At 41.2% G+C, this 12,776-nt stretch overlaps 1 protein-coding gene across 1 annotated transcript; it reads right to left on the bottom strand.

Moving 5' to 3' along the window:
* Positions 1-384: 384 nt before the first annotated feature.
* On the bottom strand, positions 385-1,329 carry LOC141147716 (hemoglobin subunit alpha-C). The gene is made up of 3 exons (XM_073634908.1): positions 1,172-1,329; positions 727-931; positions 385-623 (listed from the first exon to the last, which is right to left on the bottom strand). The coding sequence occupies exons 1-3, from the start codon at positions 1,264-1,266 to the stop codon at positions 495-497; spliced, it is 429 nt and encodes a 142-aa protein (XP_073491009.1). The 5' UTR covers positions 1,267-1,329; the 3' UTR covers positions 385-494.
* Positions 1,330-12,776: the final 11,447 nt, after the last annotated feature.

Raw genomic sequence — 12,776 nt, 5'->3', positions numbered from 1 at the left:
ATTGTATACTGCATGGAGAAGATTATGTGAGCTGCAATTGTTGACCTCCGTCTAAGTATACTAGTACCTTGGTTTTCTCAAACTTTCAAGTCATTGACCAGAAATAGTTCAGGCGTGCAGATAAAAAGTCATATTAATGTAAGAACTTATGACCTGCATACACTTTCCAGATCAGTGCCTCAAAGTATTGACGCATACCAGTCAGGCAACTAGCATTTTCACAAGGAAGTGATGAGCAGCTTCCTATATATTATTTCAGTGCAGCTTTATTTAAATTGAATGTAAACCTTAAACCTTTTACATGTTTGTTATTTAGAAAAGACATACTTTGTTATTAAATTATACCATTTATAGAATAAGATAAAATAAAACCAGAGAAGAAAATTGGAACATAACCCATTTTATTTCATGTTTTTTCATTCAGCTGTTTTTGTAGCTTGAAATACATAATTGGGTGAGTGATGTAACTCTATCTTCAGTGGTGACAGAATTCCTTAACGGTACTTGGAGGTCAGCAAACCAGAAACCACGTTTAGGAACTTGTCCAGGGCCTGATGGGTTTCATAGCTCAGTTTGTCTGAGTGGTGGACAGCAACGACAACCAGGATATTATTGCTCAATAACTAGATGCAAAAAAAATTAGTGTGTTAGAGATTAATTGTTTTGTATGTTTAGAGCTATACATGTGTTAAAGTCACACAACTGTATTTTATTCTCAATACTTACAGCAAAATTGCCGGGATCCACCCTCAAGGTAAAGGCATGGAGATCACTCAATGAGCTCAATGAGGCCTCAGGGTGGTCCAGATGTTTGACTGCATCAGTCAGAGCATTCATTACCTTCTTGCCATGATTCTTTAGGTGAGCAGAATTTGCGTGGAAGTCAAAATTGGGAAAGTAAGTCTTGGTTTGAGGATGGCAAAGGAACATCCTATAAAAAGATCATTGAAAGCAAGAGGTGAAAGAGGTCATATATTAGTGTTTCATGCATTGTTATTAGTATAGGTGATGCTTATTATTAGTAATATAAACTAACTTGTAAACAAATTTCCAACAATTACAGACACTAAAAATAAACCTATCCACAAGTGAGTTTCACAGCAAATAAAAACACAGTATAGAGGTCATATTAATGTGCAAATATGTCTATATACACACAAAATTAACATACCTGTGAAGAGCTTCAGCACCATACTGCTCAGCATGGCTAGCTAAACATGGCCAGATGGCACGGATGTGTGCTTTGTCATCACAATTGAGAGCCATGGTTGATTATGTTGGTGATGCATTTGCATCCTATTTGTCTCCTTTTTATATAGTTTGAGTACAGGGTGAAGGAGAAATCTCTTTCATCTATTGGATGGGCTAAGCAGCAACTCCCAAAACCACAACTTCTACGCCCATTCATCTTGGATCATGACCAAAGCACTTAACTCAGCATGAGCCTAAGACTCTTTGGGGAAAAAATAATACCATTCCAAAATATGTATATATTTGTTATATACATAATAATATGCTATTCAACTAAACACATTCTTCGGCCAGTTAACGTTGCTATTTCATCATATCCATGAAAACCATACCATTGTATTTATCAATTCATACATCCAATTCATTTGGTTGATATATACAAAGATTTTCATTTTAACAAATATTTAAAAACTTCAAGGCTTTAAGGTGCTGAAGTTCACTTACCTAAATGTGTATACTGTCTCAATGACTATATATATCTATATATATAGATATATATAGTATATGTTCTCTATAGGAAAAAGGCTAATAACTAAAGCATTCATATCATTGCTGCTCATATTATATCCAGAAAGTAATTAATTCTTTCCATTATAAATTTTTAGAAAATGATCAGTTTGCAGTCACACTTTCCCTTTCCCTCATCCCATTACTCCTATTCTAGGGAATATGTACCGTATATGAATATTGGGAAACATACACTGTATAAATGTATACTAGGCTTAAGTAAATATGTGTGGTTAGACAGTTTGATTTGTCCGAAAGTAAAGTATGATGTACTTCGTTTTATATTGCTTACACATAATACATTTTATGCAAAGAAAATGTGAGGTATATGCTTTACAGATCCCAGTGGGCAATGGTGACAATTATTAATGAACATTAATGAACTAATGTTGCTGTGTGTGATATACAGTACATACTACATAGTTTAGACTAAAGAAAGTGAAAATACAGGCATATTTATGTTAAAAAATGTCTTCTTTGTTCAGCGGAAAAGTGACGTTAATACAGATATTCAAAGAACATTATATTTGTACCTTGCATACAATGTATTATACAGTATGCTTTATATGTTGCAGTGCTTAGCCTTTCATATGGAAGGAAACAGTAATTATAACATTGTCAAAGGCTAATACCTAACATAGTAAGCTCTGATTCACACCATAAATTACACAGGAACGCACGGTGTATTCCTGTGCAATTCGCATGTGATTCAGTGTGGTGCGATTTGAGACCATTCATTTTGAATGGGCTAGAATTGTACTGCATCATACCAAAGGTAGTGCATGCACTACTTTTGGAAACGCACTGCAACTGAATCGCATTCTACTTTTGCACTGTGTTTCGATACAGACGAACGCACTGCATTTGGGGTGTTGTTAGTTTATCATTGGCACCTGCATTTTGAACGTTACACAAGAAGTGTGCACGAATCGCAGGTTTCTTCACCACATTCTAGTGTGAACCTGACCTAAAGGTGAAGCTGTATTTACTTGTAATATTCAATCATTTGCGAGGAAGTTTAAAAAAAAAAATGTTTTGCTTGCGAATGAATGGATGACTAAATGTCAATCTGATTAAACTGATTAATTGAAGCAGAAACAGCAGTGTATAAAACTGGGCAAGTGACAACTAAAAATAGCATAAACTAATAATTTCAGATGTGTAACCAAATACTTCTGCAGGAACACAAAAATTCTGGTAAAGTTAAAGACCAGCAAAGCCTGAGTAAAGCAGACAACCATGAGGTGTTTGTAGTAATTTTAGAGCACTGGTTGCCCATGATACTTTTTTATTTGCAATTTTCAGGACAAACTTTCGAGGTGTGTTTTCCTTTGTGATCAGGATGGGTTAACTGCTTCTTTATGCAGAGATTAGCTGCAAGTGCACTAATACAGCTACCGTACAATCACCTCAAGCATTATGCTGCATATAGCTGCATGAAGCCATTAACCACCCTGATAACAAAGGAAACATGAGCAGAAGGGAACACGGCGAAAGCTTGTTCTGGGAATGTAACTGTTAATGCTAATAAAAAAAACATTTCACAGGCAGTATTCAGTTTTTTGTTTTTTTTTTACAGCAGACAAAAAATATATCAAGCATACCTTCCTTTAAACCTGAAAGATTTTGAGCACTGATATTAGCTTAGCTTATTAACTAGCAGAAATGACCAAGGACCTGGTACACTCTGTATAGTACAGAAAAATCTTATCAGACATGGCCTTCATGGAGGAGCAGAAACCAAAAAGCAATTCCTTTGAAGTGCAAAGGTGAAATGCTCACCAAGGAAAACTGAATTCAAAATATTTGGTTCTAAAAGAAGACCGTTTTTCCACTGAAGAATTGCATGCCAGGCAGCTGATACACATATATTGTTTGACCTTCCCCAAGGTAGTCATAATCATTCACTGAATAATGCTTTCTGCTGGGCTGCTGGAAGCTTAGATAATGAGACTAGGAGAAATACAGCTAAATATGGTATTTGTGGTTAGCTTAACGGTGAACTTGGTGGACTTGGGAGAGTGATGACAATTAACCTTGATATATCGACTGCTGAAAAGCTGGAGATTGACACATACAGATCTCAGCAGTCCCCACAGGGTAGATTCACCACCATGGGAGGGTTATTTCCTTCATTTAATAAAATATACATTTTGTTAGTTGTTACCTCAATACAGAGCTCTCTAAGGTGACATTTTGTATGTCCAAAGATCCATATAGACATATATGTATATATATATATATATATATATATATATATATATATATATATATATATATATATATATATATATACTGTATATATATATATACATATACACAGTATCTCACAAATGTGAGTACACCCCTCACATTTTTGTAAATATTTTATTATATCTTTTCATGTGACAACACTGAAGAAATGATACTTTGCTACAATGTAAATTAATGAGTGTGCAGCTTGTATAACAGTGTAAGTTTGCTGTCCCTTCAAAATAACTCAACATATAGCCATTAATGTCTAAACCGCTGGCAACAAAAGTGAGTACACCCCTAAGTGAAAATGTACAAATTGGGCCCTATTAGCCGTTTTTCCTCCCCAGTGTCATGTGACTTGTTAGTGTTACAAGGTCTCAGGTGTGAATGGGGAGCAGGTGTGTTCAATTTGGTGTTATCTCATACTAGTCACTGGAGGTTCAACATGGCTCCTCATGGCAAAAACTCTGAGGATCTGAAAAAAAGAGTTGTTGCTCTACATAAAGAGGGCCTAGGCTATAAGAAGATTGCCAAAACCCTGAAATTGAGCTGCAGCACAGTGGCCAAGACCATACAGCAGTTTAACAGGACAGGTTCCACTCAGAACAGGCCTTGCCATGGTCGACCAAAGAAGTTGTCTTTGGGAAATAGACGTATGAGTGCTGCCAGCATTGCTGCAAGGGTTGAAGGGGTGGGGGGTCAGCCTGTCAGTGCTCAGACCATACGCCGCACACTGCATCAAATTGGCCTGCATGGCTGTCATCCCAGAAGGAAGCCTCTTCTAAAGATGATGCACAAGAAAGCCTGCAAAACGTTTGCTCAAGACAAGCAGACTAAGGACATGGATTACTGGAACCACGTCCTGTGGTCTATTGAGCAAGATAAACTTATTTGGTTCAGATGGTGTCAAGCATGTGTGGCGGCAAACAGGTGAGGAGTACAAAGACAAGTGTGTCTTGCCTACAGTCAAGCATGGTGGTGGGAGTGTCATGGTCTGGGGCTGCATGAGTGCTGCCGGCACTGGGGAGCTACAGTTCATTGAGGGAACCATGAATGCCAACATGTACTGTGACATACTGAAGCAGAGCATGATCCCCTTCGGAGACTAGGCCGCAGGGCAGTATTCCAACATGATAACAGCCCCAAACACACCTCCAAGACGATCACTGTCTTGCTAAAGAAGCTGAAGGTAAAGGCGGTGGACTGGCCAAGCATGTCTATAGGTCTAAACCGTATTGAGCATCTGTGGGGCATCCTCAAAGGAAAGGTGAAAGAGCGCAAGGTCTCTAACTTCCACCAGCTCCGTGATGTCATCATGGAAGAGTGGAAGAGGACACCAGTGGCAACCTGTGAAGCTCTGGTGAACTCCATGCCCAAGAGCATTAAGGCAGTGCTGGAAATTAACGGTGGCCACACAAAATATTGACACATTGGGCCCAATTTGGACATTTTCACTTAGGGGTGTACTCACTTTTGTTGCCAGCGGTTTAGACATTAACCACTTGTCGACCGCCTAACGACGATATACGTCGGCAGAATGGCACAGGCAGGCAGAATCACGTACCCATACGTGATCTGCCTCCCGCGGGCGGGGGTCCGATCGGACCCCCCCCCGGTGCCCGAGGCGGTCGGCTTGTGACTGGGAGCGATGAGAGGTGAGGGGGAGACCATCCGTTCGTGGCCCCCCCCTCACAATCGCTCCCAGCCAATGAGAATCTTCCTTTGCTGCTGTATGCTAACAGCAGCAAAGGAAATGATGTCATCTCTCCTCGGCTTGCTATTTTCCATTCCGGCGCTGAGGAGAGAAGACATCACTGTGAGTGTAAAACACACACACACTCAGTAGAACATGCCAGGCACACATTACACCCCCGATCACCCCCCAATCACCCCTCCCCCCCCCCCCCGTCACACACACACCAAGCAGTTTTTTTGTTTTTTTTTTCTGATTACTGCATGGTGCACGTTTGTGACAGTTCGTGTTGTAGGGCAGTTAGGGTTAGCCCCCTTTAGGTCTAGGATACCCCCCTAACCCCCCTAATAAAGTTTTAACCCCTTGATCACCCCCCGTCGCCAGTGTCACTAAGCGATCATTTTTCTGATCGCTGTATTAGTGTCACTGGTTACGCTAGTTAGGGAGCTAAATATTTAGGTTCGCCGTCAGCATTTTATAGCGACAGGGACCCCCATATACTATCTAATAAATGTTTTAACCCCTTGATTGCCCCCTAGTTAACCCTTTCACCACTGATCACCGTACAAGTGTTACGGGTGATGCTGGTTAGTTCGTTTATTTTTTATAGTGTCAGGGCACCCATCGTTTATTACCGAATAAAGGTTTAGCCCCCTGATCACCCGGTGGTGATATGCGTCGCCCCAGGCAGCGTCAGATTAGCGCCAGTACCGCTAACACCCACGCACGCAGCATACGCCTCTCTTAGTGGTATAGTATCTGAACGGATCAATATCTGATCCGATCAGATCTATACTTGCGTCCCCAGCAGTTTAGGGTTCCCAAAAACGCAGTGTTAGCGGGATCAGCCCAGATACCTGCTAGCACCTGCGTTTTGCCCCTCCGCCCGGCCCAGCCCACTCAAGCGCAGTATCGATCGATCACTGTCACTTACAAAACACTAAACGGATAACTGCAGCGTTCGCAGAGTCAGGCCTGATCCCTGCCATCGCTAACAGTTTTTCGGGTAGCATTTTGGTGAACTGGCAAGCACCAGCCCCAGGCAGCGTCAGGTTAGCGCCAGTACCGCTAACACCCACGCACGCACCGTACACCTCCCTTAGTGGTATAGTATCTGAACGGATCAATATCTGATCCGATCAGATTTATACTAGCGTACCCAGCAGTTTAGGGTTCCCAAAAATGCAGTGTTAGTGGGATCAGCCCAGATACCTGCTAGCATCTGCGTTTTGCCCCTCCGCCCGGCCAAGCCCAGTCCACCCAAGTGCAGTATCGATCGATCACTGTCACTTACAAAACACTAAACGCATAACTGCAGCGTTCGCAGAGTCGGGCCTGATCCCTGCGATCGCTAACAGTTTTTTTGGTAGCGTTTTGGTGAACTGGCAAACACTAGCCCCAAGCAGCGTCAGGTTAGCACCAGTACCATTAACACCCACGCACGTACCGTACACCTCCCTTAGTGGTATAGTATCTGAACGGATCAATATCTGATCTGATCAGATCTATACTAGCATCCCCAGCAGTTTAGGGTTCCCAAAAACACAGCGTTAGCAGGATCAGCCCAGATACCTGCTAGCACCTGCGTTTTGCCCCTCCGCCCGGCCCAGCCCAGCCCACCCAAGTGCAGTATCGATTGATCACTGTCACTTACAAAACACTAAACGCATAACTGCAGCGTTCACAGAGTCAGGCCTGATCCCTGCGATCGCTAACAGTTTTTTTTGGTAGCGTTTTGGTGAACTGGCAAGCACCAGCGGCCTAGTACACCCCGGTCGTAGTCAAACCAGCACTGCAGTAACATTTGGTGACGTGGCGAGTCCCATAAGTGCAGTTCAAGCTGGTGAGGTGGCAAGCACAAGTAGTGTCCCGCTGCCACCAAGAAGACAAACACAGGCCCGTCGTGCCCATAATGCCCTTCCTGCTGCATTTGCCAATCCTAATTGGGAACCCACCGCTTCTGCAGCACCTGTACTTCCCCCATTCACATCCCCAACCAAATGCAGTCGGCATTTTTATGTCCTCCCGAGTACCCCTACCCAACGACCCCCCCCAACAAAAGATGTCGTGTCTGCAGCAAGCGAGGATATAGGCGTGACGCCTGCTATTATTGTCCCTCCTGTCCTGACAATCCTGGTCTTTGCATTGGTGAATGTTTTGAACGCTACCATACACTAGTTGAGTATTAGCGAAGGGTACAGCATTGCACAGACTAGGCACACTTTCACAGGGTCTCCCAAGATGCCATCGCATTTTGAGAGACCCAAACCTGGAACCGGTTACAGTTATAAAAGTTAGTTACAAAAAAAGTGTAAAAAAAAAAAAAACACACACAAACAAAAATATAAAATAAAAAAAAAAATAGTTGTCGTTTTATTGTTCTCTCTCTCTCTATTCTCTCTCTATTGTTCTGCTCTTTTTTACTGTATTCTATTCTGCAATGTTTTATTGTTATTATGTTTTATCATGTTTGCTTTTCAGGTATGCAATTTTTTATACTTTACCGTTTACTGTGCTTTATTGTTAACCATTTTTTTGTCTTTAGGTACGCTATTCACGATTTTGAGTGGTTATACCAGAATGATGCCTGCAGGTTTAGGTATCATCTTGGTATCATTCTTTTCAGCCAGCGGTCGGCTTTCATGTAAAAGCAATCCTAGTGGCTAATTAGCCTCTAGACTGCTTTTACAAGCAGTGGGAGGGAATGACCCACTCCCCCACCGTCTTCTGTGTTTTTCTCTGGCTCCCCTGTCTCAACAGGGAACCTGAGAATGCAGCCGGTGATTCAGCCAGCTGACCATAGAGCTGATCAGAGACCAGAGTGGCTCCAAACATCTCTATGGCCTAAGAAACCGGAAGCTACGAGCATTTTATGACTTAGATTTCGCCGGATGTAAACAGTGCCATTGGGAAATTGGGGAAGCATTTTATTACACCGATCTTGGTGTGGTCAGATGCTTTGAGGGCAGAGGAGAAATCTAGGGTCTAATAGACCCCAATTTTTTCAAAAAAGAGTACCTGTCACTACCTATTGCTATCATAGGGGATATTTACATTCCCTGACATAACAATAAAAATGATTTAAAAAAAATATGAAAGGAACAGTTTAAAAATAAGATAAAAAAGCAAAAAAATAATAAAGAAAAAAAAAAAAAAAGCACCCCTGTCCCCCCCCTCTCTCGCGCTAAGGCGAACGCAAGCCTCGGTCTGGCGTCAAATGTAAACAGCAATTGCACCATGCATGTGAGGTATCACCACGAAGGTCAGATCGAGGGCAGTAATTTTAGCAGTAGACCTCCTCTGTAAATCTAAAGTGGTAACCTGTAAAGGCTTTTAAAGGCTTTTAAAAATGTATTTATTTTGTTGCCACTGCACGTTTGTGCGCAATTTTAAAGCATGTCATGTTTGGTATCCATGTACTCGGCCTAAGATCATCTTTTTTATATCATCAAACATTTGGGCAATAAGTGTGTTTTTTCCCAAAAATAATGCGTTTGAAAAATCGCTGCGCAAATACTGTATGAAAAAAAAAATGAAACACCCACCATTTTAATCTGTAGGGCATTTGCTTTAAAAAAATATATAATGTTTGGGGGTTCAAAGTAATTTTCTTGCAAAAAAAAAATAATTTTTTCATGTAAACAAAAAGTGTCAGAAAGGGCTTTGTCTTCAAGTGGTTAGAAGAGTGGGTGATGTGTGACATAAGCTTCTAAATGTTTTGCATAAAATGCCAGAACAGTTCAAAACCCCCCCAAATGACCCCATTTTGGAAAGTAGACACCCCAAGCTATTTGCTGAGAGGCATGTCGAGTCAATGGAATATTTTATATTGTGACACAAGTTGCGGGAAAGAGACAATTTTATTTTTTTTTTTTTGCACAAAGTTGTCACTAAATGATATATTGCTCAAACATGCCATGGGAATATGTGAAATTACACCCCAAAATAAATTTTGTTGCTTCTCCTGAGTATGGGGATACCACGTGTGAGACTTTTTTGGAGCCTAGCCTCGTACGGGACCCCGAAAACCAAGCACCGCCTTCAGGCTTTCTAAGGGCGTAAATTTTTGATTTGACTGCCTATCACAGTTTCGGAGGCCATGGAATGCCCAGGTGGCACAAAACCCCCCCCAAATCACCCAATTTTGGAAAGTAGACACTCCAAGCTATTTGCTGAGAGGTATAGTGAGTATTTTGCAGACCTCACTTTTTGTCACAAAGTTTTGAAAATTGAAAAAAGAAAAAAAAAATTTTTTTTTCTTGTCTTTCTTCATTTTCAAAAACAAATGAGAGCTGCAAAATACTCACCATGCCTCTCAGCAAATAGCTTGGGGTGTCTACTCTCCAAAATGGGGTCATTTGGGGGGGTTTGTGCCACCTGGGCATTCCATGGCCTCCGAAACTGTAATAGGCAGTGAAGAGTGAAATCAAAAATTTACACCCTTAGAAATCCTGAAGGCGGTGATTGGTTTTCGGGGCCCCGTACGTGGCTAGGCTCCTAAAAAGTCCCACACATGTGGTATCCCCATACTCAGGAGAAGCAGCTAAATGTATTTTGGGGTGCAATTCCACATATGCCCATGGCCTGTGTGAGCAATATATCATTTAGTGACAACTTTGTGCAAAAAAACAAAAATAAATTTGTCACTTTCCTGCATTTTGTGTCAAAATATAAAATATTCCATGGACTCAACATGCCTCAAAGCAAATAGCTTGGGGTGTCTACTTTCCAAAATGGGGTCATTTGGGGGGGGTTTATGCCATCTGGGCGTTTTATGGCCTTCAAAACTGTGATAGGTAGTGAGGAGTAAAATCAAAAATTTACGCCCTTAGAAATCCTGAAGGCAGTGATTGGTTTTCGGGGCCCCGTACGCGGCTAGGCTCCCAAAAAGTCCCACACATGTGGTATCCCCGTACTCAGGAGAAGCAGCTGAATAAATTTTGGGGTGCAATTCCACATATGCCCATGGCCTGTGTGAGCAATATATCATTTAGTGACAACTTTTTGTAATTTTTTTTTATTTTTATTTTTTGTCATTATTCAATCACTTGGGATAAAAAAAAATAATATTCAATGGGCTCAACATGCCTCTCAGCAATTTCCTTGGGGTGTCTACTTTCCAAAATGGGGTCATTTGTGGGGGTTTTGTACTGTCCTGCCATTTTAGCACCTCAAGAAATGACATAGGCAGTCATAAATTAAAGGCTGTGTAAATTCCAGAAAATGTACCCTAGTTTGTAGGCGCTATAACTTTTGCGCAAACCAATAAATATACACTTATTGACATTTTTTTACCAAAGACATGTGGCCGAATACATTTTGGCCTAAATGTATTACTAAAATTGAGTTTATTGGATTTTTTTTATAACAAAAAGTAGAAAATATAATTTTTTTTCCAAAATTTTTGGTCTTTTTCCGTTTATAGCGTAAAAAATAAAAACGGCAGAGGTGATCAAATACCATCAAAAGAAAGCTCTATTTATGGGAAGAAAAGGACGCAAATTCCGTTTGGGTACAGCATTGCATGACCGCGCAATTAGCAGTTAAAGCGACACAGTGCCAAATTGTAAAAAGTGCTCTGGTCAGGAAGGGGGTAAATCCTTCCGGGGCTGAAGTGGTTAATGACTGGGTGTTGAGTTATTTTGAGGGGATGGCAAATTGACACTTATATAAGCTGTATACTCACTACTTTACATTACAGCAAAGTGTCATTTCTTTTTTTTTTTCAAATATAAATTTTATTGTTTTTCCAGAAGAAAGGAAGAGAACAGAGAATCAACAGAGAAAATATGGTACAATTCCCATCACCATAGTTGATGTTCACAGGTGAGTACATGAGATATTAATAACAGTAGCATCAATATTTGTGGTTGAATATTCATCATCTGTAATTAACTTTCACTAATAAAAGCCAAATTAAATGGATAATGTATATCATCACGTCTTTGTAAACATAAGCCTGGTTGAACCGAGCAATCCCTGAGTTAAAATACATCAGAGAGAAATCTCAGAAATCAAGCATTTGGGAACAAAGAAATTCCACAGAGAATAGAAGAAGAAATGAAAAAGAAAGAGGAAAAAAGAAGAAAAAAGAGAAAAACGGAGTTAAAAGGAGATGAGGGGGAGGGGAGGGGGGGTATGAGGAGGTAGGCCTGGGTGTAATGTCTTCTGTTGTGTTTCGTTGTTTTAAGTGGCAAGCGTGGCAATTCCTTCATCGGAGAATATGAACATATTCCAAAGCATCTATGCCTGGGAGTGTTGTTCTTGTTTATTTTGTGCTGTAAGGACTAAGTCCTCCAATCTTCTGATCTTCTCCACTCTGCGCAGCCACAACCCTATATTTGTCTAGAATTTGTCTGAGGTGACCGGGAAATACTTGTGGAGCCTGTTAGGGGTATAGTACCATCTGGTCAGGATCTTGTAGTTGAATTCCTGTATCTTTGTGCAAATGGATGTTTTTAAGGAGAAGCTGATGATTATTTGTTTTTGGGCATTAGTAAACGTGTGTTGTAGGTCGGTTTCCCATTTTTGTATGAATGTCAGGTCCGGTTGTTCCGGAGGGGAATTGAGCAGAACATAAGTTTTAGATAATACTTGAGGTAAAACTCCCTCGTCCCTACAGTAGTCTTAAAAAGTCGTCAGGTCACGGTTAAACTGTGCCGGGTTGGGGATTGAGTGTAGGAAGTGGTGCAATCATATTGCTTTCCAAAATGGCAGTTGGAATTGACCAGTATTGACAGTCAGGGATTGAACTGAGGGCCAGTTATTGTCTATTAGGAAGTGTGAGGCTCGATCCCTGCCAGTTGACGTGAGTGTTTCATACCCCGCTTGTTCTAGACCGGGGGGGAAGGCAGGATTACCCAGTATCGGGTAGAGAGGGGAGTTACTAGTGGAGAGGGAGGCTGCAGATATCGTGGATGCGCCTACCCTGAGGGTTGTGCCAATTACAGGGTGTGACTTCATCGTTGGAGGCAGTTGGTCAAAACACCAAACCACTCCTTTCAATGAGGCCTCGGACTGTGCCTGTTCCAACTGTATCCAGTTTATTTTTGCCATGCCGGTTCCAATCTATTAGTCTGCCTAGATCGAC

This window comes from Aquarana catesbeiana, linkage group LG06 (assembly GCF_042186555.1).
Source record: "Aquarana catesbeiana isolate 2022-GZ linkage group LG06, ASM4218655v1, whole genome shotgun sequence".
Classification (NCBI taxonomy): domain Eukaryota; kingdom Metazoa; phylum Chordata; class Amphibia; order Anura; family Ranidae; genus Aquarana; species Aquarana catesbeiana.
The sequence above is the reverse complement of the archived record's forward strand: the minus strand, read 5'-3'. Positions and strand labels throughout refer to the sequence as shown.